The 25,607-nt window shown below is 42.8% G+C and overlaps 1 protein-coding gene across 1 annotated transcript; it reads left to right on the plus strand.

The window, feature by feature from the left end:
• stmn4 (stathmin-like 4) lies at nucleotides 1-22,902 on the plus strand. The gene is given in 9 exon segments (XM_042301030.1): nucleotides 1-106; nucleotides 3,003-3,074; nucleotides 6,925-6,945; nucleotides 6,948-7,022; nucleotides 9,327-9,532; nucleotides 10,064-10,255; nucleotides 19,703-19,954; nucleotides 20,338-20,529; nucleotides 22,621-22,902. Coding segments are annotated over 8 exon segments (1,011 nt in total). The 5' UTR covers nucleotides 1-106; nucleotides 3,003-3,061; the 3' UTR covers nucleotides 22,681-22,902.
• Nucleotides 22,903-25,607: the final 2,705 nt, after the last annotated feature.

Here is a 25,607-nt window from a genome sequence, read left to right on the forward strand (position 1 = left end):
TAGCCTGTATCCAAGGGGCCAGACAGACAGAGAAGGAGACAGACAGCCTGAAAATTGAGACCACACAGGCACCACCATCATCATCTCAACACTGATCTGGAGGAGGGTAAGGCTAAACAACACTAGATATAGAGAGGGAGGTTGATATTGCAGAGTTATTAAATAGTTATGGGATGTTACAATGCAATGTTTTGTAGATGTAGTGCAGACATCATCTCAGCACACTGCTCTGGAGGGGGGTGGGGGGGGTCAGAATGCATCTCTGCTAAACACAACCTAGAAAGAGATGAAGGAGGTGATATTGGCTGTTATTAGTGTCGATGTTGTAGCTGGATCATGTCGTCTACAGTACTCCATTTACCCTCGACTCCACGCTGTGACCCCAGTCTGTCTCCATTGCAGCTCTCTGTCTGTCTGTCTGTGTGTGTGTGTGTGTGTGTGTGTGTGTGTGTGTGTGTGTGTGTGTGTGTGTGTGTGTGTGTGTGTGTGTGTGTGTGTGTGTGTGTGTGTGTGTATATGTGTATTTTTTTGTTTGTTATCGAGTCTAAGGTGTGTATGTAAGTAGTGTACCTATCGGTATATGTGTTATGGACACGTCTGTCTGGGTGGGAGAACAGATATTTGCCAACATCTTCATAACCATGTGTTCGAAAACAGCATTTGCAGCTGAACAATATCGCTCACAAATTACATGTAGATTAATTTCGTTTGGATCATCTGTGAATAGCTATCATCTGTGAATAGATATCATCTTTGGTGCACTGGCTTCACTCTGGGTGTATTTGGAGGACATCGGGTAATAGGATAATGAAAGGAGAGAGAGATAGGCAGGCAGGTACCCTAGTGGTTAGAGCGTTGGAAAGGTTTCAAGATCGAATCCCTGAGCTGACAAGGTAAAAATCTGTCGTTCTGCCCCTGAACAAGGCAGTTAAACTACTGTTCCTAGGCCGTCATTGAAAATAAGAATTTGTTCTTAACTGACTTGCCTAGTTAAATAAAGGTTAAAATATAGAGAGGTATGTCACATTGTAGGTTTGTTCTGTATAGAAAGGTATTGGGCAGACTGCCTAAGTAAAAAAAAAAAAACACAATTACGTACAAATAATTTTCGGGATGGTAAACCCATTTTAGTGTAAACATAAACAACTACAACCAGATATAAGTAAGTGTCGGCTGTTTTCGACCTGCTCTACCGCACCTGCTGTCTCGACCTCTGAATGCTCAGCTATGAAAAGCCAACTGACATTTACTCCTGAGGTTTCATCTGTTTCACCCTCTACAACCACTGTGATTATTATTTGACCCTGCTGGTCATCTATGGATGTTTGAACATCTTGAAGAACAATCTGGCCTTAAATGGTCATGTATTATTATAATCTCCCCCTGGCACAGACAGAAGAGGACTGGCCACCCCTCAGAGCCTGGTTCCTCTCTAGGTTCCTTCCTAGGTTCCTGCCTTTCTAGGGAGTTTTTGCCACCGTGCTTCTACAACTGCATTGTTTGCTGTTTGGGGTTTTAGGCTGGGTTTCTGTAAAGCACTTGGTGACATCATCTGCATTGTTTGCTGTTTGGGGTTTTAGGCTGGGTTTCTGTAAAGCACTTTGTGACATCATCTGCATTGTTTGCTGTTTGGGGTTTTAGGCTGGGTTTCTGTAAAGCACTTTGTGACATCATCTGCATTGTTTGCTGTTTGGGGTTTTATGCTGGGTTTCTGTAAAGCACTTGGTGACATCATCTGCATTGTTTGCTGTTTGGGGTTTTATGCTGGGTTTCTGTAAAGCACTTTGTGACATCATCTGCTGATGCAAAAAAGGCTTTATAAAAACATTTGATTGACATAGAAAAGGTAATGGACCTATATATTTGAAAAAATTAGGTAATCTTTGAGAACTTAACAATTACCAACAACAAATAAAACTAGACAGTCAGGGAGAATCTAAAATTCCAGAAATCAGGAATATTTTTGTCATGGTATATGCCCCCCCTTGATTTTGTTATATTGTTTGAGTCAGTCAGATAACATTAGAACATGGTATAAACTGTGACAAAATGTGTAGAATCGCAGTAAATTTGCTTCAAAACTGTAAAATGTTCTCTCAAAGTGCGTAGAATTGCAATTGTGTGATTAACCACGCCCACTACCAAGCCCCAGCCACGCCCACTACCACGCCCCCAGCCACGCCCACCACCTAAGCCTAATTTTGATCCAGAAAAAAAATCCTGTTTGTTGACAGGCAGAGACAGAACCTAAAGGAGACACGTTGTAGTGCAGTGTTTTCTATCACTGTACTAGGGATGATACTGTTCAGGATGGAGCCCATACTTCAGCTGTAGCAGTATGGCTTTATGGCCAGGGTTCGATCGTGTTAATTTGGCTATATCTTTGAACCCGGCATTGATCCAAATGAGGAAAAAGGTATTCATTCTATTTTCAATCTATAGCCATTTTTAGGACCCTTTTGTTGTGGAATATCAATTCAGTGTTGAGGATTCCATCTGATGGTCTGGGGGTGGAGTCGGACACCTGCCGTTCCCTCTGCATGTCTCACAACTTTGATTCATCACTATGCAGGGGTGACAGCCCCCCCTCAATCTGTATATATATTTCATCACCATAAACACCCTGATTATAAGCATATTCATGATGATTACCACCATAAACACCCAGATTATAAACACATTCATGATGATTACAACCATAAACACCCAGATTATAAACACATTCATGATGATTACCACCATAAACACCCAGATTATAAACATTCATGATAATGATCCAAACCCCACTTTCCAAACAACTCTATACAGTTTGAGTTTTTCTAACTTTTAATCTCTTGTTTTTATTACCTTGTCTTCCTTGAATTTATTTTTCTATTTGAAGCCATTTTTTGTCACTATGACTTCAAGCATCGGTCTCTTGAACATAGTATGGTTAAACCCCAGAATATTTTAATATTCATTCTTAGAAAGTAAATCCTCATTGAAGCCCTTTTTATCTACAGGAGCAGCATTGTGAGGATCTGAGCTAATCTCTGGTGAGGAACACAGACACATTGGAAACATGACCCTAGCAGGTAAGATATAACTTGAAATATACTGTATATTTATTGTTTACTAAGTATCTATTATAATTTCAGACAGTATATACAGAGACACACAATGCAGAGATACACAATACCTACCACGACCAAAATTATGTGGACACCTGCTCGTCATTTCAAAATCATGGGCATTAATATGGAGTTGGTCCCCCCTTTGCTGCTATAACAGCCTCCACTCTTCTGGGAAGGCTTTCCACTAGATGTTGGAACATTGCTGCGGGGACTTGCCTCCATTCAGCCACAATAGCATTAGTGAGGTCGGCCCTGGTGATGGGCGATTAGGCCTGGTTCGCAGATGGCGTTCCAGTTCATCCCAAAGGTGTTCGATGGGGTTGAGGTCAGGGCTCTGTGCAGGCCAGTCAAGTTCTTCCACACCGATTACAACAAACCATTTCTGTATGGACCAAGCTTTGTGCACGGGGGCATTGTCATGCTGAAACAGGAAAGGGCCTTCCCTAAACTTTTGCCACCAAGTTGGAAGCACAGAATAATCTAGAGTGTCATTGTATGCTGTAGCATTAAGATTTCCCTTCACTGGAACTAATGGGCCTACATCGAACCATGAAAAACAGCCCCAGACCATTATTCCTCCTCCACCAAACTTTACAGCTGGCACTATGCATTCGGGCAGGTAGCGTTCTCCTGGCATTCGCCAAACCCAGATTTGTCCATCGGACTGCCAGATGGTGAAGTGTGATTCATCACTCCAGAGAACCCGTTTCCACTGCTCCAGCTGACACTTGGCAATGTGTATGGTGATCTGAGGCTTGTGTGCGGCTGCTCGGCCATGGAAACCCAGTTCATGAAGCTCCTGACCAACAGTTCTTGTGCTGACGTTGCTTCCAGAGGCAGTTTGAGCAGTTGTTGCTCATAGATGTTTCCACTTCACAATTACGGCACTTAGAGTTGACCGGGGCACCTCTAGCAGGGCAGAAATTTGATTAACTGACTTGTTGGAAAGGTGTTGAACGATGATCCTGCTTATACAGTAGCTACTGTGTTAAGCCATGTTTGGGAGGTGTTGATTTAAACTGTAAACTAAAAGGGGTGGGGATAATGCTTATCTCTCTCTCTCCTCCTAGGAGCAGTAGACGGCTGGTCTTATCTCTCTCTCTCTCTCTCTCCTCCCAGGAGCAGTAGACAAATGATCTTATCTCTCTCCTCATAGGAGCAGTAGACGGCTGGTCTTATCTCTCTCTCCTCCTAGGAGCAGTAGACGGCTGGTCTTATCTCTCTCTCTCTCTCTCCTCCCAGGAACAGTAGACAGATGATCTTTTCTCTCTCTCCTCCTAGGAGCAGAAGATCAGATGATCTTATCTCTCTCCTCCTAGGAGCAGTAGACAGATGATCTTATCTCTCTCCTCCTAGGAGCAGAAGATCAGATGATCTTATCTCTCTCCTCATAGGAGCAGAAGATCAGATGATCTTATCTCTCTCCTCCCAGGAGCAGAAGATCAGATGATCTTATCTCTCTCTCTCTCTCCTCCTAGGAGCAGAAGATCAGATGATCTTATCTCTCTCCTCATAGGAGCAGAAGATCAGATGATCTTATCTCTCTCCTCCCAGGAGCAGAAGATCAGATGATCTTATCTCTCTCTCTCTCTCCTACTAGGAGCAGTAGACAGATGGTCTTATCTCTCTCCTCCTAGGAGCTGTAGACTGAGGGTCTTATCTCTCTCTCTCTCCTCCTAGGAGCAGTAGATGGCTGGTCTTATCTCTCTCTCCTCCCAGGAGCTCTTTTTATTTTAATCCAGGCTTTTATCTAAAAATTCTGTAAATAGAAATATACAACGGCCAAAAAAACATTTCAGTTTCTCTTCATGGCTCAGCCACATAATTACAGGGTATATACAGAGCATTCAGAAAGTATTCAGACCCCTTCACATTTCCCACATTTTGTAATGTTACAGCCTTATTCTAAAATGTATTAAATAGTTTTTTTCCCCCCTCATCAATCTACACACAATACCCCATAATGACATCACAATACCCCATAATGACATCACAATACCCCATAATGACATCACAATACCCCATAATGACAATTTAAAACATTGTTTTTAGAATTTTTTTAAAGTGTTTTAAAAAATTTAAAAGTTAGATCACATTTACATACGTATTCAGAACCTTTACTCAGTACTTTGTTGAAGCACCTTTGGCAGTGATTACAGCCTCAAGTCTTCTTGGGTATGTAGCTACAAGTTTGGCACACCTGTATTTGTGGGGTTTCTCCCATTCTTCTCTGTCAGGTTGGATGGGGAGCGTTGTTGCACAGCTATTCTCTGTTACAAAAATGGATTGAAGAAAAGACTTCTCATCAATCTACACACAATACTCCATAATGACATCACAATAGTCCATAATGATGAAGCGAAAACAGGATTTTAGACATTTTTGCAAATTTATTCCAAATAAAATACTGAAATACCTTATTTACATAAGTATTCAGACACTTTGCTATGAGACTTGAAATTGAGCTCAGATACATCCTGTTACCATTGATAATCCTAGAGATGTTTCTACAACTTGATTGGAGTCCACCTGTGGTAAATTCAATTGATTGGACATGATTTGGAAAGGCACACACCTGTCTATATAAGGTCCCACAGTGCATTCCAGAGCAATAACAATGCCACGAGGTCAAAGGAATTATCCGTAGAGCTCCGAGACAGGATTGTGTCAAGGCACAGATCTGGGGAAGGGTACCAAAACATTTCTGCAGCATTGAAGGTCCCGAAGAACACAGTGGCCTCCATCATTCTTAAATGGAAAAAGTTTGGAACCAGCAAGGCTCTTTCTAGATCTGGCCGCCAGACCAAAACTGAGCAATCGGGGAAGAAGGGCCTTGGTCAGGGAGGTGACCTAGAACCTGAAGGTCACTCTGACAGAGCTCCAGAGTTCCTCTGTGGAGATGGGAGAAGAACCTTCCAGAAGGACACCCATCTCTGCAGCACTCCACCAATAAGGCCTTTATGGTAGAGTGGCCAGACAGAAGCCACTCCTCAGTAAAAGGCCCATAACAGCCCGCTTGGAGTTTGCCAAAGGGCACCTAAAGGACTCTCAGACCATGAGAAACAAGAATCTCTGGTCTGATGAAACCAAGATTGAACTCTTTGGCCTGAATGCCAAGATGAGGAGAAAAGCACAGACCGCTCAGGACCTCAGACTGAGGTGACTGGGGTGAATGTTGACCTTCCAACAGGACAACAACCCTAAGCACTTAGCCAAGACAACGCAGGAGTGGCTTCAGGGGCAAGTCTCTGAATGTCTTACAGTGGCCCAGCCAGAGCTCGGATTTGAACCCGATCAAACATCTCTGGAGAAACCTGAAAATAGCTGTTCAGCAACACTCTCCATTGCAACCTGACAGAGCTTGAGAGGATTTGCATTGGGAATGACCTCCGTTCTGATCTCGCTGTGTAGCGAAACAGTTTGGTTCATACGAGGCAAAAAAAATCACTGTTGTTTTTTATTAAATTACATGAATTTAAATCTATAAATCTATATCCTGACTGATCTTTTGATAATGATAGTAATTAGTGAAGATGGGCTCTTGTCACCCAGAACCAAATATCTGTCCAACTATTACATTTGCCATTGAGTTTAACATTTAAATGAGAACCATCTCAAGAGATGATAACGATGATGACGATGATGATGATGATGATGACGAACTACTATGTGTCTGTGTCTATTCTTTATGATTAACTGTGTGTGCGTGCGTGTGTGTGTGTGTGTGTGTGTGTGTGTGTGTGTGTGTGTGTGTGTGTGTGTGTGTGTGTGTGTGTGTGTGTGTGCGCGCGTGTGTGTGTGTGTCCTGCAGCGTACAAAGAGAAGTTGAAAGAGCTCCCCTGGTGTCTCTGTTCTGCTCCTGCATCAACCCTCAGACCATCGACTGTAAGCCCATATACAAAGCTGAAGGTAAGACGACACGTTTAGACACTCAGTACACCTATCTTGCGCTGTGGATTCTCTAAAGTGTGGCGTTCAAACAACTCAATTGCTATCATTACACCACCAAGCCCGTACCGTTGACACCAGGCTGGATGGGTCCATGGACTGATGCTGCTTACGCCAAATCCTGACTGTGCCATCAGCATTATGCAACAAGAACCAAGATTCGTCGGACCAGGCAGTGTTTTTCCATTCCTCAGTTGTCCAGTGTTGGTGATGCCCACTGGAGCTGCTTCTTCTGGTTTTTAGCTGATAGGAGTGGAACCCAGTGTGGTCGTCTGCTGCAAAAGCCCATCCCTGACAAAGACAGACGAGTTCTGTGTTCCGAGATTCCGTTCTGCACACCACTGTTTTACTTTGCCGTTATTTTGAGGCCTGCCTGTTAGCTTCCATGATTTTTCTATTCACCTTAGACCTCTCTCATCGACAAGCTATTTTCACCCACGGGACTGCCAATAACAGGATGTTTTTTTGTTTGCCGCACCATTCTCAATTAACCCTAGACACTGTCATGAGTGAAAAGCCCAGGAGGCTGTTTCTGAGATACTGGAACTGGCGCGCCTGGCACCAACCATCATACCCACGCTCAGTCACGTAGGTCACTCGTTTGGTCCATTCTAACGTTCAGTCGAACAGTAACTGAATGCCTCGATGCCTGTCTGCCTGCTTTATATACCAAGCCACGGCCACGTGACTCACTGTCTGTAGGAGCTATCCATTTTCAAGGTTTGCTGTGTCTGTCAGCGTAGTGTCCAGAGCATGGAGGCGCGACCAGGAGACAGGCCAGTACATCAGTACATTTTCATGAACGGTGTACCTAATAAACTGCCCACTGATATTTAATTTATATACACTACATAAAAATATAAACACAACATGTGAAGTGTTGGTCCCATGTTTCATATGCATTAAAAACATATTTTTCTTAAACTGTTTGCACAAATTTGTTTACATCCCTGTTAGTGAGCATTTCTCCTTTGCCAAGATAATCCATCCACCTGACAGGTTTGGCATATCAAGAAGCTGATTTAACAGCATGCACATTACACAGGTGCACCTTGTGCTGGGGACAATAAAAGCCACTCTAAAATGTGCAGTTTTGTCACACAGCACAATGCCACAGTTGTCTCAAGTTTTGAGGGGGCTTGCAATTGGCATGCTGACTGCAGGAATGTCCACCAGAGCTTTTACCAGAAAAGTGAATGTTAATTTATCTACCATAAGCCTCCTCCAACATCGTTTTAGAGAATTTGGCAGTACGTCCAACCGGCCTCACAATCGCAGACCACGTGTATGGCGTCGTGTGGGCGAGCAGTTTGCTGTTCACAACGTTTACATCAGAGTGTCCCATGGTGGCGATCGGGTTATGGTATGGGTAGGCGTAAGCTATGGACAACAAACACAATTGCATTTTATCTATGGCAATTTGAATGCACAGAGATACCGTGATGAGATCCTGAGGCCCATTGTCGTGCCATTCATCCGCCCCCATCACCTCATGTTTCAGGATGATAATGCACGGCCCCATGTTGAAATGATCTGTACACATTTCCTTGAAGCTGAAAATGTCCCAGTTCTTCCATGACCTGCATACTCACCAGACATTTCACCCATTGAGCATGTTTGGGATGCTCTGGATCGACGTGTACGAGAGCGTGTTCCAGTTCCCGCCAATATCCAGCAACTTTGCACAGCCATTAAAGAGGAGTAGGACAACGTGCCACATGCCACAATCAACAGCCTGATCAACTATATGCGAAGGAGATGAGATGTCGCGCTACATGAGTCAAATGGTGGTCACACCAGATACTGACTGGTTTTCTGATCCACGCCCCCTACCTTTTTTTAAAGGTATCAGTGACCAACAGATGCATATCTGTATGCCTAGTCATGTGAAAGATTAGGGCCTAATTCATTTATTTGAATTGACTGATTTCCTTATAGGAACTGTACGTCTGTAAAATCTTTGAAATTGTTGCATGTTGCGTTTATATTTTGGTTCAGTACACTTGAGACTTGCTTCTGTATTAACCTGTATGGTTCCCTGATTATATTTTTTGTTCAGTATAGTTCCTGATGACATCACAGTACAACATATTCAGACAGAAATTAAGAAATTATATATAAATGATATATAACTATATAGCAATTATATATATTATATTATTTAAAAAATATATGTTTTAACATATATAACTAGTTATATAACTAGTTATCTAAAGGATTGTGTTTTAAAGTGCTTACCTCCAGTCTCTCCTGTACCCTCCCCAGATGTGGTGGATCTGGGCTGGTGTGTGATAAAGGACGTCGAGGTGATAGAGTTGAACAAGCGTGCGTCGGGCCAGGCCTTCGAGGTCATCCTGAAGCCCCCGTCGTTCGATGGCGTCCCAGAGTTCAACGTTACCATGCCCCAACGCAGGGAACTCTCCATGGAGGAGATCCAGAATAAACTAGAGGCTGCAGAGGAGAGGAGGAAGGTGAGGAGACATGAATTGAGGAAATATTCATGTACACACACACACACACACACACACACACACAAACCAGAGAGATAGATAAAGGACTAGTGCCCAAAGGCCTGTTTTAGCATGGAAATCGCCATTGTGGACTTTCACAATTTTGAAGTAGTCAAATAGGTGGGACTTATCGGTTAAGGAAGGATCGGTTAAGGAAGGATCACATAATTCCATCCAGGTCAACAGGAGAGATCAGCCAGTGAATTAAACTTGTGAACAAATATTCCATTACTCCAGGTGGCAGTAAATCGCCAACTTTGACTTTCTACCTTTTCAAACACACTCTAGGTGGCAGTATGCACCCTTTCAGTTTACCAACTCATAAAAGTACTAGAAGAAAATTGACTTCAAAATGGAGATGGCCTCAACGGCGCTACCCATCATGCTCTCAAAGATGCTATAATGGGACAGATATAATGTCCTCTAACTATCTCTATGGCACAAACACACATGTCTGTATCCTGCTCCTGATACTCTCACACCGCCCTTTAGTGCCAGGAGGCTGAGCTGCTGAAGCACCTGGCAGAGAAGAGAGAGCACGAGAGAGAGGTGATCCAGAAAGCCTTTGAGGAGAACAACAACTTCATCAAGAACTCCAAGGAGAAGCTGGAGCAGAAGATGGAGGCCAACAAGGAGAACAGAGAGGCTCTACTGGCGGCCATGTTGGAACGGCTGCAGGAGAAGGTAATGTTTAACTGTCTTCTCGTTCTTTCTCTTGAGTTTCTCTCTCTTTCTCTCTAGTCATTCTTTCTGTTTCTGTCTATGTCTGTCTGTATCTCTCTCTCTCTCTTTGTCTCTTTCTTTAGTCTCTCTCTTTAGCGTCTCACTTCAGTTTGTCTAATCAAACTCACTCTTTCGTCTCCCTCTCTCTTTCTCTCACAATGATTCTATAAAGGAAGGTAGATAATATGACACGATGGTGCTGACAGACATGGTCTCCCTGTTTTTAGCTCTTTTGCCGACTTTGCAGTATTTTTGCTTTTATTAGTGTCATACCTTACATCATTTGCCCTGAACGTTTCTAGTATTATGTCCTACAGTCCCCCCCAAAAAAAAATGTTTTGGACATTACATCAGCTGTCAATCACCAGACATTTTACCAGAACATTGGACTTCCTTGACCTGGATCCTTTGTTTGGACTTCCCGAGGAAGACCCTTTCATCCCGGGTGCTACAACAAAACGTTGATGCCGGAGGATAGGAAGGAGGGAGATGAGGTTTCTAGTCAGGCGGCGAGCAAACCGTCCACCACTTCTGAGTATATTATTCGCTAACTGTCAGTCCTTGGACAATAATGTAGACAAGATCAGGCCGAGGATCTCCCCCTGTTTTACGGAATCGCGGCTCTCCCCACGATATATTGTCCCCATCTACACAACCAGCGGGGTTCTCCGTACATCACACGGACAGGAGGAAAGAACTCTCTGGGAAAAACAAAGGTGGAGGGGTATGTCTCATGGTTAACAACTCATGGTGTGATTGTGCTAACGTACAGAAACTCAAGTCCTTTTGGTCTCCCGATCTGGAAATCCTCACCATCAAATATTGACCGCATTACCTCCCAAGATAATTTTCTTTGGTTATTGTCACTGCGATGTATATCCCCCCCAAACCGACACGGCTCTCAAGAAACGACACTGCACTTTTTGCAAACTGGAAACTGCATATCCTGAGGCTGCATGTATTGTAGCTGGAGACTTTAATAAAGTAAATCTGAGGAGAACGCTCCCAAAATTCTACCAACACATCTCCTGTGCAACACGTGGATAGAACACGCTTGACCATTGCTACTCTCCCTTCCGGGATGGCTACAAGGCCATCCCCAACCCCCACTTAGGCAAATCAGATCATGCCTCCATCCTGCTCCTCCAAACTTAAACAGAAAGCACCCGTGGTAAGGACTGTTCAACATTTGTCTGACCAATCGGAATCCATGCTTCAGGATTGCTTTCATCAAGCGGACTGAAAAATGATCCGGGTCACCTCACCGGTATAGTATCGATGTATACACTGACTCGGTGACTGGGTTCATCAGGAAGTGCATAGGGGATGTTGTTTCTACTGTGACGATTAGAACTTATCCAAACCAAACACTGGATAGACGGCAGCATATGTGCAAAACTGAAAGCGCAAACAACAAGCATTTAAACACAGCAAGGTGACTGGGAACATGGACAAACAGGCCAGCTATGACCTCTGTAAGGCAATCAAAGAGGCAAAATGACACTACAAGTTGCAATTCAATGGCAGGGACTCCAGAAAATCATGGATTATAAAAAGAAAGCCACGTCGCGGACACCGACGCCTCACTCCCGGACAAGATAAACACCTTATTCACCCGCTCCGAGGAAAACAACACAGAGCCACTCACGTGGGTCCCGCCACTCACAAGGACTGTGTGCTCCCGATCTCCTTGTCCAGCGTAAGACATTCAAGCTTGTTAACCCCTTGCTAACCCCTTACACAAGGCTACTGGTCCAGACAGCATCCTCAGAGCAGAACAGCTGGAGTGGCTACAGACATTTGTTTGTTGTTGTAAAACTCTGTTTATTCAGTTTTACACACATAAGACAACACAAAACAATATAAATAATATGCTCAATTAGAATAAAAAAGAATAGCTATAAAGATACCGTACTTTAGACAAGTTAAACACACCGGGCAGAAGGCTACTGTCTCGGTCGTCATAAAGAGGAGACCAAGGCTCAGCGTGGTGAGCGAACATAACTCTTTAATTAAAGAGAGAACACTGAACAACACTAAACAACACAACAAAACGTGAAGCAATATGACTAGTGCACAACAGGCAACTAAAGATAGAATAACAACCCACAAAATAACCAAGGAATATGGCTACCTAAATATGGTTCCCAATCAGACACAACAATAAACAAATGCCAACCATAGACTTAGAAACACCTAGATGAGGCAACCCCTAGACATACAAAAAAACCTAGAAAATTGTAAAAAACACAACAAACCACCCTCGTCACACCCTGACCTAACCAAATAATAAAGAAAACATAGATAACTAAGGATTCTTGACAGGGGGTTACCTATGGGCAGTACTCCAAAAAGGTCTGTCAGAGGAGACAGATCTATAACAGTGTCATTTATATCAGAGAAACATTTCAATATTCATTCCCAGAAACCTGACAGTTTGTGACAGCCCCAAAACATATGATACAGTGTGGCTGGTTCCGTTTTACATCGGACACAGGTACGATCAAAATCAGAGAATATTCTTTCGAGTTTGGCCCCAGACCAGTGGATACGGTGAACCACCTTGAATTGAACGAGGCTGTGTCTAGTGCTATCAGAGGATGAATGCACCCTGTGCAGCACAGATTCCCCGGTGTCATCTGCAAGTTCCTCCCACAAATCCTTTTCCCATCGAGTCTTTAAAGGAAACAAAGAAGAGTTCTGTAAGTGATTAATGATTGCATATACATCTGAAATTGCACCCATCGGAAGCTTGTTTAGCTCAAAGATGCTCTCAAAGATGCTCTCAAAGATGCTGTATTCAAAGGCCTATGGGGAAATGCAGGTGTGTTAGCTCTGACAAAGTTCATAGTCTGGAGATAGCGGAAAAAGTGGGATTTTGGGGAGGTTGAACTTTTCATGTAGTTGAGCAAAAGATGCAAATGTATCGTATCATCAAAGAATAATTGGGCTAATGAGGAGAGGCCTAGTGAGTGCCACTTGCCAAAAGCCCCATCATTTAAAGATGGAGGAAATAAAACGGAACTGATTCCAAATTTTAAGAGACTGCTTTACAATTGGGTTGACACACCTTTTGCCGAGGGACACTAGGAGAGTCGAGCACAACAGAGAGGAAAGTGATGCAGGTTTACATGATTCAGACTCCATCTGGACCCAGAGTGGTTTTGGGCCAGTAGGTTCAGTCTGCAGCCAGTACAAAAGGGCTCTGAAATTTGCAGCCCAATAGTATGTATGAAAATTTGTAAGAGCTAAACCCCCCAATGCCTTAGGCTCCTGTAAATGTTTTATACCAACCCGTGGTACCTTGCCATTCCAAATAAAATACATGAATGTTTGATCCAGTTCATGTAAAAAAAGATTTTGGAATAAAAATGGGTAAACATTGAAATAAATATAAACATTTGGGCAACACATTCATTTGAATGACATTAATCCAATAAGATAAAGAGGTAGAAACTTCCAAAAAGTTAGAGATTGTTTCAAACTGCTGGAGCAACAATGTTTTCCTTAAACAAATTGGAATATTTCAATGTCACTTTAACTCAAATGTATTTATAAAGCCCTTCGTACATCAGCTGATATCTCAAAGTGCTGTACAGAAACCCAGCCTAAAACCCCAAACAGCAAGCAATGCAGGTGTAGAAGCACAGTGGCTAGGAAAAACTCCCTAGAAAGGCCAACACCTAGGAAGAAACCTAGAGAGGAACCAGGCTATGTGGGGTGGCCAGTCCTCTTCTGGCTGTGCCGGGTGGAGATTATAACAGAACATGGCCAAGATGTTCAAATGTTCATAAATGACCAGCATGGTCAAATAATAATAATCACAGGCAGAACAGTAGAAACTGGAGCAGCAGCACGGCCAGGTGGACTGGGGACAGCAAGGAGTCATCATGTCAGGTAGTCCTGAGGCATGGTCCTAGGGCTCAGGTCCTCCGAGAGAGAGAAAGAAAGAGAGAATTAGAGAGAGAGAATTAGAGAGAGCACACTTAGATTCACACAGGACACCGGATAGGACAGGAGAAGTACTCCAGATATAACAAACTGACCCTAGCCACCCCGACACATAAACTACTGCAGCATAAATACTGGAGGCTGAGACAGGAGGGGTCAGAAGACACTGTGGCCCCATCCGATGACACCCCCGGACAGGGCCAAACAGGAAGGATATAACCCCACCCACTTTGCCAAAGCACAGCCCCCACACCACTAGAGGGACTGTATTCTGGACATACAGTGCCTTGCGAAAGTATTCGGCCCCCTTGAACTTTGCGACCTTTTGCCACATTTCAGGCTTCAAACATAAAGATATAAAACTGTATTTTTTGTGAAGAATCAACAACAAGTGGGACACAATCATGAAGTGGAACGACATTTATTGGATATTTCAAACTTTTTAACAAATCAAAAACTGAAAAATTGGGCGTGCAAAATTATTCAGCCCCCTTAAGTTAATACTTTGTAGCGCCACCTTTTGCTGCGATTACAGCTGTAAGTCGCTTGGGGTATGTCTCTATCAGTTTTGCACATCGAGAGACTGAAATTTTTTCCCATTCCTCCTTGCAAAACAGCTCGAGCTCAGTGAGGTTGGATGGAGAGCATTTGTGAACAGCAGTTTTCAGTTCTTTCCACAGATTCTCGATTGGATTCAGGTCTGGACTTTGACTTGGCCATTCTAACACCTGGATATGTTTATTTTTGAACCATTCCATTGTAGATTTTGCTTTATGTTTTGGATCATTGTCTTGTTGGAAGACAAATCTCAGTCCCAGTCTCAGGTCCTTTGCAGACTCCATCAGGTTTTCTTCCAGAATGGTCCTGTATTTGGCTCCATCAATCCCATCAATTTTAACCATCTTCCCTGTCCCTGCTGAAGAAAAGCAGGCCCAAACCATGATGCTGCCACCACCATGTTTGACAGTGGGGATGGTGTGTTCAGGGTGATGAGCTGTGTTGCTTTTACGCCAAACATAACGTTTTGCATTGTTGCCAAAAAGTTCAATTTTGGTTTCATCTGACCAGAGCACCTTCTTCCACATGTTTGGTGTGTCTCCCAGGTGGCTTGTGGCAAACTTTAAACAACACTTTTTATGGATATCTTTAAGAAATGGCTTTCTTCTTGCCACTCTTCCATAAAGGCCAGATTTGTGCAATATACGACTGATTGTTGTCCTATGGACAGAGTCTCCCACCTCAGCTGTAGATCTCTGCAGTTCATCCAGAGTGATCATGGGCCTCTTGGCTGCATCTCTGATCAGTCTTCTCCTTGTATGAGCTGAAAGTTTAGAGGGACGGCCAGGTCTTAGTAGATTTGCAGTGGTCTGATACTCCTTCCATTTCAATATTATCGCTTGCACAGTGCTCCTTGGGATGTTTAAAGCTTGGGAAATCTTTTTGTACCCAAATCCGGCTTTAAACTTCTTCACAACAGTATCTCGGACCTGCCTGGTGTGTTCCTTGTTCTTCATGATGCTCTCTGCGCTTTTAACGGACCTCTGAGACTATCACAGTGCAGGTGCATTTATACGGAGACTTGATTACACACAGGTGGATTGTATTTATCATCATTAGTCATTTAGGTCAACATTGGATCATTCAGAGATCCTCACTGAACTTCTGGAGAGAGTTTGCTGCACTGAAAGTAAAGGGGCTGAATAATTTTGCACGCCCAATTTTTCAGTTTTTGATTTGTTAAAAAAGTTTGAAATATCCAATAAATGTCGTTCCACTTCATGATTGTGTCCCACTTGTTGTTGATTCTTCACAAAAAATACAGTTTTATATCTTTATGTTTGAAGCCTGAAATGTGGCAAAAGGTCGCAAAGTTCAAGGGGGCCGAATACTTTCGCTAGGCACTGTAGCTCATCCCATACTACTACTGCTTGTACATACTGTATTCTGGACATAGCTCATCCCATACAACTACTGCTTGTACATACTGTATTCTGGACATAGCTCATCCTATATAACTACTGCTGGGCATACTGTATTCTGGACATAGCTCATCCTATCTAACTACTGCTGGGCATACTGTATTCTGGACATAGCTCATCCTATATAACTACTGCTGGGCATACTGTATTCTGGACATAGCTCATCCTATATAACTACTGCTGGGCATACTGTATTCTGGACATAGCTCATCCTATATAACTATTGCTGGGCATACTGTATTCTGGACATAGCTCATCCTATATAACTACTGCTGGGCATACTGTATTCTGGACATAGCTCATCCTATATAACTATTGCTGGGCATACTGTATTCTGGACATAGCTCATCCTATATAACTATTGCTGGGCATACTGTATTCTGGACATAGCTCATCCTATATAACTATTGCTGGGCATACTGTATTCTGGACATAGCTCATCCTATATAACTACTGCTGGGCATACTGTATTCTAGACATAGCTCATCCTATATAACTATTGCTGGTCATACTGTATTCTGGACATAGCTCATCCTATATAACTATTGCTGGGCATACTGTATTCTGGACATAGCTCATCCTATATAACTATTGCTGGGCATACTGTATTCTGGACATAGCTCATCCTATATAACTATTACTGGGCATATTGTATTCTGGACATAGCTCATCCTATATAACTATTGCTGGGCATACTGTATTCTGGACATAGCTCATCCTATATAACTACTGCTGGGCATACTGTATTCTGGACATAGCTCATCCTATATAACTATTGCTGGGCATACTGTATTCTGGACATAGCTCATCCTATATAACTATTACTGGGCATACTGTATTCTGGACATAGCTCATCCTATATAACTATTGCTGGGCATACTGTATTCTGGACATAGCTCATCCTATATAACTATTGCTGGGCATACTGTATTCTGGACATAGCTCATCCTATATAACTATTGCTGGGCATACTGTATTCTGGACATAGCTCATCCTATATAACTATTACTGGGCATATTGTATTCTGGACATAGCTCATCCTATATAACTACTGCTGGGCATACTGTATTCTGGACATAGCTCATCCTATATAACTATTACTGGGCATACTGTATTCTGGACATAGCTCATCCTATATAACTATTACTGGGCATACTGTATTCTGGACATAGCTCATCCTATATAACTACTGCTGGGCATACTGTATTCTGGACATAGCTCATCCTATATAACTATTACTGGGCATACTGTATTCTGGACATAGCTCATCCTATATAACTACTGCTGGGCATACTGTATTCTGGACATAGCTCATCCTATATAACTATTACTGGGCATATTGTATTCTGGACATAGCTCATCCTATATAACTATTACTGGGCATACTGTATTCTGGACATAGCTCATCCTATCTAACTACTGCTGGGCATACTGTATTCTGGACATAGCTCATCCTATATAACTATTACTGGGCATATTGTATTCTGGACATAGCTCATCCTATATAACTATTGATGGGCATACTGTATTCTGGACATAGCTCATCCTATATAACTACTGCTGGGCATACTGTATTCTGGACATAGCTCATCCTATATAACTATTGCTGGGCATACTGTATTCTGGACATAGCTCATCCTATATAACTATTACTGGGCATATTGTATTCTGGACATAGCTCATCCTATATAACTACTGCTGGGCATACTGTATTCTGGACATAGCTCATCCTATATAACTACTGCTGGGCATACTGTATTCTGGACATAGCTCATCCTATATAACATACCTTTTCCTACTTGTCTACTGTCCATACTGCCTTTACACATCAGGTATTTACATCCTGGACTGTTGGCTATTTCTTAATCTCTTGTTTATTCTTATTTTATTTTTCTTATTCTATTGTGTTCTTAGATATGTATTTCACTGCTGGAATCAAAAGCTGCACTTCCTTTATCATCTGCTCATCTGTGTACGTGACAAATACACTTTAAAAAAATGTATTATATTATTCTAGAATGTATCATTTTTACATGTTTTATTTTATTTTCATCATAACACATCATATCATAACAAAATCGAATCTAAAATCCTCCCCACTAAGATCTCAAATCTCTTTTTTTTTTTGTACAAATATTTTATAGACACTGAATGACTTATATAACACTACATGACAAAAAGTATGTGGACACCTGCTTGTCGAACATCTCATTCCAAAATCATGGGCATTAATATGGAGTTGTTCCCCCCTTTGCTGCTATAACAGCCTCCATTCTTCTGGGAAAGGCTTTCCACTAGCCGGTGGAACATTGCTCTGGGGACTTGTTTCCATTCAGTCCCAGGAGCATTAGTGAGGTTGGGCTCTCAGTCGGTGTTCCAATTCATCCCAAAGGTGTTCGATGGGGTTGAGGTCAGGGCTCTAATCAGGCCAATCAAGCTCTTTCACACCAATCTTGACAAACCATTTCTGTTTAGACCTCGCTTTGTGCACAAGGGCAATGTCATGCTGAAACAGAAAAGGGCCTCCCCCAAACGGTTGCCACAACCTGGGGTGGCAGGTAGCATAGTGATTAGAGCGTTGGACTAGTAACCGAAAGGTTGCAAGATTGAATCCTCGAGCTGACAAGGTTAAAAGAATCTGTCGTTCTGCCCCTGAACAAGGCTGTTAACTGTTAACTGGCCGTCATTGAAAATAAGAATTTGTTCTTAACTGACTTGCCTAGTTAAATAAAGGCATAAAAATGTTGTAAGCACAGAACTGTCTAGAATGTCATTGTATGCTGTAGTGTTAAGATTTCCCTTCACTGGGACTAAGGGGCTTAGCCTGAACCATGAAAAACAGCCCCAGACCATTATTCCTCTTCCACCAAACTTTACAGTTGGCACTATGCATACGGGCAGGTAGTGTTCTCCTGGCATTCTCCAAACCCAGATTTGTCTGTCGGACTGCCAGATCATTGCGCATGGTGATCTTAGGCTTCGCCATGGAAACCCATTTCATGAAGCTCCCGACGAACAGTTATTGTGCTGACGTTGCTTCCAGAGGCAGTTTGGATCTTGGTCGTAAGTGTTGCAACTGAGGACAGATGATTTTTACCCGCAGCGTCCCGTTCTGTGAGCTTGTGTGGTCTACCACATCGCGGCTGAGCCGTTGTTGCTCCTAGACGTTTCCAATTCCCAATAACAGCACTACAGTTGACCGGGGGCAGCTCTATTAGGGCAAAATTTGGATTAACTGACTTGTTGAAATGGTGGCATTCCATGACGGTGCCACGTTGAAAGTCACTGAGCTCTTCAAGACCATTTTACTGCCAATGTTTTTTCTTATGGAGATTGCATGGCTGGGTGCTCGATTTTATGCACCTGTTACCAACGGGTCTGGCTGGAATCCACTCATTTGAAGGGATGTCTAGATACTTTCGTTTATATTAGGATTCCTGAATGTAAATATTGCTGTTGTTGTTTTCCTGTGTGGCAGGACAAACATGCAGAAGAGGTGAGGAAAAAGGTACTAGCCTTGGCAGATGTGGTGGATCTGGGCTGGTGTGTGATAAAGGACGTAGAGGTGATAGAGTTGAACAAGCGTGCGTCGGGCCAGGCCTTCGAGGTCATCCTGAAGCCCCCGTCGTTCGATGGCGTCCCAGAGTTCAACGTTACCATGCCCCAACGCAGAGAACTCTCCATGGAGGACATCCAGAATAAACTAGAGGCTGCAGAGGAGAGGAGGAAGGTGAGGGGGACAGGGAGGAGAGGAGAAACAAACACACACATATAAACGCATACACACACACACACATTCACAAGCATACCAGTATACACACACACATTCACAAGCATACAAGTATACACACACACATTCACAAGCATACCAGTATACACACACACATTCACAAGCATACAAGTATACACACACACATTCACAAGCATACCAGTATACACACACACGCTCACTTTCACAAAAATATGGAATGCACACACATACACAGACACACAGACACACACACACACACACACACACACACAAGCATGCATATACAGTCGGGGGCACAAACACACTCGCCATATCCATGTCTGTCTGTATCCTGCTTCTGATACCCTCACACCGCCCTTTAGTGCCAGGAGGCTGAGCTGCTGAAGCACCTGGCAGAGAAGAGAGAGCACGAGAGAGAGGTGATCCAGAAAGCCTTTGAGGACAACAACAACTTCATCAAGAACGTCAAGGAGAAGCTGGAGCACAAAATGGAGGCCAACAAGAAGAACAGAGAGGCTCTGCTGGCGGCCATGTTGGAACGACTGCAGGAGAAGGTAATGTTTAGCTGTGATCTCTCTCTTTCTCTCTATTCTCTCTTCAGTCTGTGAGTCTGTCTATCTCTCTCTCTCTCTCAGGAGAAGGTAATGTTTAGCTGTGATCTCTCTCTTTCTCTCTATTCTCTCTTCAGTCTCTGAGTCTGTCTCTCTCTCTCTCTCTCTCTCTCTCTCTCTCAGGAGAAGGTAATGTTTTGCTACTATCTGGCTCTCCTTTCGTTCTCTTGATTGTCTCTCTGTCTTTCTCGAGTCCCTCATTGTCACTGTGTCTGTCTGTCTCTCTTTCTCACTCTCTCACACACTCTCGCTCTCTCCTCTTTCTCTCTCTCTCTCTCTCTCTCTCTCTCTCTCTCTCTCACACACACACACACACACACTGTCCCGCTCTCTCTAGTCTTTCTCTCTAGTCACTCATTCTCTCTGTCTGTCTGTCTGTCTGTCTGTCTGTCTGTCTGTCTGTCTGTCTGTCTGTCTGTCTGTCTGTCTGTCTGCCTGCCTGTCTGTCTGTCTCTCTCTCTCTCTCTCTCTCTCTCTCTCTCTCTCTCTCTCTCTCTCTCTCTCTCTCTCTCACACACACACACACTGTCCCTCTCTCTCCCTCTCTCTCACACACACTCTGTCCCTCTCTCTCCCTCTCTCTCACACACACTCTCTCTCTCTCCCTCTCTCTCACACACACACTGTCCCTTTCTCTCCCTCTCTCTCACACACTCTGTCCCTCTCTCTCCCTCTCTCTCACACACACTTTCCCTCTCTCCCTCTCTCTCACACACACTGTCCCTCTCTCTCCCTCTCTCTCACACACTGTCCCTCTCTCTCCCTCTTTCTCACACACACACTGTCCCTCTCTCTCCCTCTCTCTCACACACACTCTGTCCCTCTCTCTCCCTCTCTCTCTCAACTACATACATTTTCAAACTTCTACAGTCTTGATGAATAATACATGGAGTATTATCTACAGTGCCTTGCGAAAGTATTCGGCCCCCTTGAACTTTGCGACCTTTTGCCACATTTCAGGCTTCAAACATAAAGATATAAAACTGTATTTTTTTGTGAAGAATCAACAACAAGTGGGACACAATCATGAAGTGGAACGACATTTATTGGATATTTCAAACTTTTTTAACAAATCAAAAACTGAAAAATTGGGCGTGCAAAATTATTCAGCCCCTTTACTTTCAGTGCAGCAAACTCTCTCCAGAAGTTCAGTGAGGATCTCTGAATGATCCAATGTTGACCTAAATGACTAAATGACTTTCTTCCAGAATGGTCCTGTATTTGGCTCCATCCATCTTCCCATCAATTTTAACCATCTTCCCTGTCCCTGCTGAAGAAAAGCAGGCCCAAACCATGATGCTGCCACCACCATGTTTGACAGTGGGGATGGTAGGTTCAGGGTGATGAGCTGTGTTGCTTTTACGCCAAACATAACGTTTTGCATTGTTGCCAAAAAGTTCAATTCTTTTTGTATCCAAATCCGGCTTTAAACTTCTTCACAACAGTATCTCGGACCTGCCTGGTGTGTTCCTTGTTCTTCATGATGCTCTCTGCGCTTTTAACGGACCTCTGAGACTATCACAGTGCAGGTGCATTTATACGGAGACTTGATTACACACAGGTGGATTGTATTTATCATCATTAGTCATTTAGGTCAACATTGGATCATTCAGAGATCCTCACTGAACTTCTGGAGAGAGTTTGCTGCACTGAAAGTAAAGGGGCTGAATAATTTTGCACGCCCAATTTTTCAGTTTTTGATTTGTTAAAAAAGTTTGAAATATCCAATAAATGTCGTTCCACTTCATGATTGTGTCCCACTTGTTGTTGATTCTTCACAAAAAAATACAGTTTTATATCTTTATGTTTGAAGCCTGAAATGTGGCAAAAGGTCGCAAAGTTCAAGGGGGCCGAATACTTTCGCAAGGCACTGTATTTGTATTTCTCCCTTGTCTTAGGTTTTTTTGTCTTATAATTCCCTTGTTGAGTACCTCCCTTCTTGAATGTTTTCAAGTTGAATCTGTTTACATCTGGATCATTAATGCTAATAGATTCCTGAATGTAAATATTGTTGTTGTTTTTGTTGTTTTTCAGGAAGAACACGCATTAGAGGTGAGGAAGAAAAAAGAACTGAAGGAGGAGGCCTGCCGTTAGACGAGCGGAAAGATAGAGGGAGAGAGAACGGAGGAGTGGTTTTGTGTCATTAAAAAAAACAAGAGATCAAGACAATGAGGGGAAAAAAAGGAAAAACAAAAGCTGCCCCATCAGAGCGATGAAGACAGGAGTTGATGTACAGTACCAGTCAAAAGTTTGGACACAACTACTCATTCAAGTTTTTTTAACGTTAAAATAAACAACTATTTTCTACATTGTAGAATAATAGTGAAGACATCAAAACTATAAAATAACACATATGGAATCATGTAGTAACCAAAAAAGTGTTAAACAAATCAAAACATATTTTAGATTTTAGATTCTTCAAAGTAGCCACGCTTTGTCTTGATGACAGCTTTGCACGCTCTTGGCATTCTCTCAACCAGCTTCATGAGGAATGCTTTTCCAACAGTCTTCAAGGAGTTCCTACATATATGCTGAGCACTTGTTGGCTGCTTTTCTTTCACTCTGCGTTCCAACTCATCCCAAACCATCTCAATTCGGTTGAAATCGGGTGATTGTGGAGGCCAGGTCATCTGATGGAGCATTCCATTACTCTTTGGTCAAATAGCCCTTACATAGCCTGGAGGTGTGTTGGGTCATTGTCCTGTTGAAAAACAAATGATTGTCCCTGTAAGCGCAAACCAGATGGGATGGCGTATTTCTGCAGAATACTGTGGTAGCCATGCTGGTTAAGTGTGTCTTGAATTCAAAATAACTAACTAACAATTCCAAAACTACTGTCTTATACACAGTGTAAGGGGATAAAGAATATGTACATAAGGATATATGAATGAGTGATGGTACAGAGCAGCATAGGCAAGATACAGTAGATGGTATCGAGTACAGTATATACATATGAGTATGATGAGTATGTAAACAAAGTGGCATAGTTAAAGTGGCTAGTGATACATGTATTACATAAGGATGCAGTCGATGATATAGAGTACAGTATATACGTATGCATATGAGATGAATAATGTAGGGTAAGTAACATTATATAAGGTAGCATTGTTTAAAGTGGCTAGTGATATATTTACATCATTTCCCATCAATTCCCATTATTAAAGTGGCTGGAGTTGAGTCAGTGTCAGTGTCAGTGTGTTGGCAGCAGCCACTCAATGTTAGTGGTGGCTGTTTAACAGTCTGATGGCCTTGAGATAGAAGCTGTTTTTAGTCTCTCGGTCCCAGCTTTGATGCACCTGTACTGACCTCGCCTTCTGGATGATAGCGGGGTGAACAGGCAGTGGTTCGGGTGGTTGATGTCCTTGATGATCTTTATGGCCTTCCTGTAACATCGGGTGGTGTAGGTGTCCTGGAGGGCAGGTAGTTTGCCCCCGGTGATGCGTTGTGCAGACCTCACTACCCTCTGGAGAGACTTACGGTTGTGGGCGGAGCAGTTGCCAGGCTGTGATACAGCCCGCCAGGATGCTCTCGATTGTGCATCTGTAGAAGTTTGTCAGTGCTTTTGGTGACAAGCCGAATTTCTTCAGCCTCCTGAGGTTGAAGAGGCGCTGCTGCGCCTTCTTCACGATGCTGTCCACAATCATCTCCTTAGTTTTGTTGACGTTGAGTGTGAGGTTATTTTCCTGACACCACACTCCGAGGGCCCTCACCTCCACTCCGAGGGCCCTCACCTCCTCAGGTGACTACGTCATGAAGCTGGTTGAGAGAATGCCAAGAGTGTGCAAAGCTGTCATCAAGGCAAAGGGTGGATACTTTGAAGAATCTCAATTATAAAATATATTTTGATTTGTTTAACACTTTTTTTGGTTACTACATGATTCCATATGTGTTATTTCATAGTGTTGATGTCTTCACTATTATTCTACAATGTAGAAAGAAGTAAAAAATAAAGAAAAACACTTGAATGAGTAGGTGTTCTAAAACTTTTGACTGGTACTGTATGCGTCAACGATTTGGAACAAGCGCACAAACTAAACCGTTTCTACTTGGGGGATTTGACTACATACAACAAAAACATTGCGATGAAATGATGAAATACAAGAGAAAATAAGAAGCGAATGCAGTCCTTGTCTGGCTGGCAGATCAAGGTGCGCACGAATGAGGAAGTGGTCTGGTAGTGTGAGGGGGGTGATGTAAATGATTATGTTAGAATGGGTATGGTGCCTTAGTCAACTGCAGAACCGTTACTGTAAATCAAGTTACGCAGGCTACAACGCAACACCCTTATAGAGCCCACTTTCCCATAGTTTACACGCCTCACATCTACGCTCATACACAATATCTCTGTATCTCACATGCAAGCTCTTACACATTAGAGCTATTTATACCGTGAAACATTTTCCCTATAGCTTTAACAGAATGTTGTGAACAGTTTATGCGTGTGTTCCATTCTAAGTGTTCTATTTTGGAATTTACCAGGAAACATCATAAATGATGAATGATTTGTGAATGACAGATAAAAGATTGAGTTGTGTCATTGGAAAAAGCTCTCAAGTAAACTTTACCAACTTGAGTTAGTGATAGTAAATTGACTTCATCCACATAGCTACAGACTTAAGAGTACAAAATGGACTCTGTTTTATTGGACATATGATCATCACTTTCTTTTTTTAACCACGACTCAATAAAAAAAATCACTCCGATACAAAAGAACATGGAGCAGAACACACCTTGGATGTTAGGGAGGGTGAGGACCTGGTTCCGATTGGTTCATTGATTGATTGACAGGATGGTAAACTGCGCTGTCAGACCAGACCATCCAAATGGGTACGCTTTGCTTTGGCATGTCACTGTACTTACTTGTTAACTGTGATTGTCTGTTGTTTTTTTGATGATAGAAGAAGAGAGAGAACGAAAGAATGAGAGAAGAGATTGATGTTAGCTGGAGCCACTCTGGGTATATTCTAAATGAGAGGAAAAGATTGGGGTTGATGTTAGCTGGAGCCACTCTGGGTACATCC

The sequence above is a fragment of the Oncorhynchus tshawytscha genome, linkage group LG18, assembly GCF_018296145.1.
Source record: "Oncorhynchus tshawytscha isolate Ot180627B linkage group LG18, Otsh_v2.0, whole genome shotgun sequence".
Lineage (NCBI taxonomy): Eukaryota > Metazoa > Chordata > Actinopteri > Salmoniformes > Salmonidae > Oncorhynchus > Oncorhynchus tshawytscha.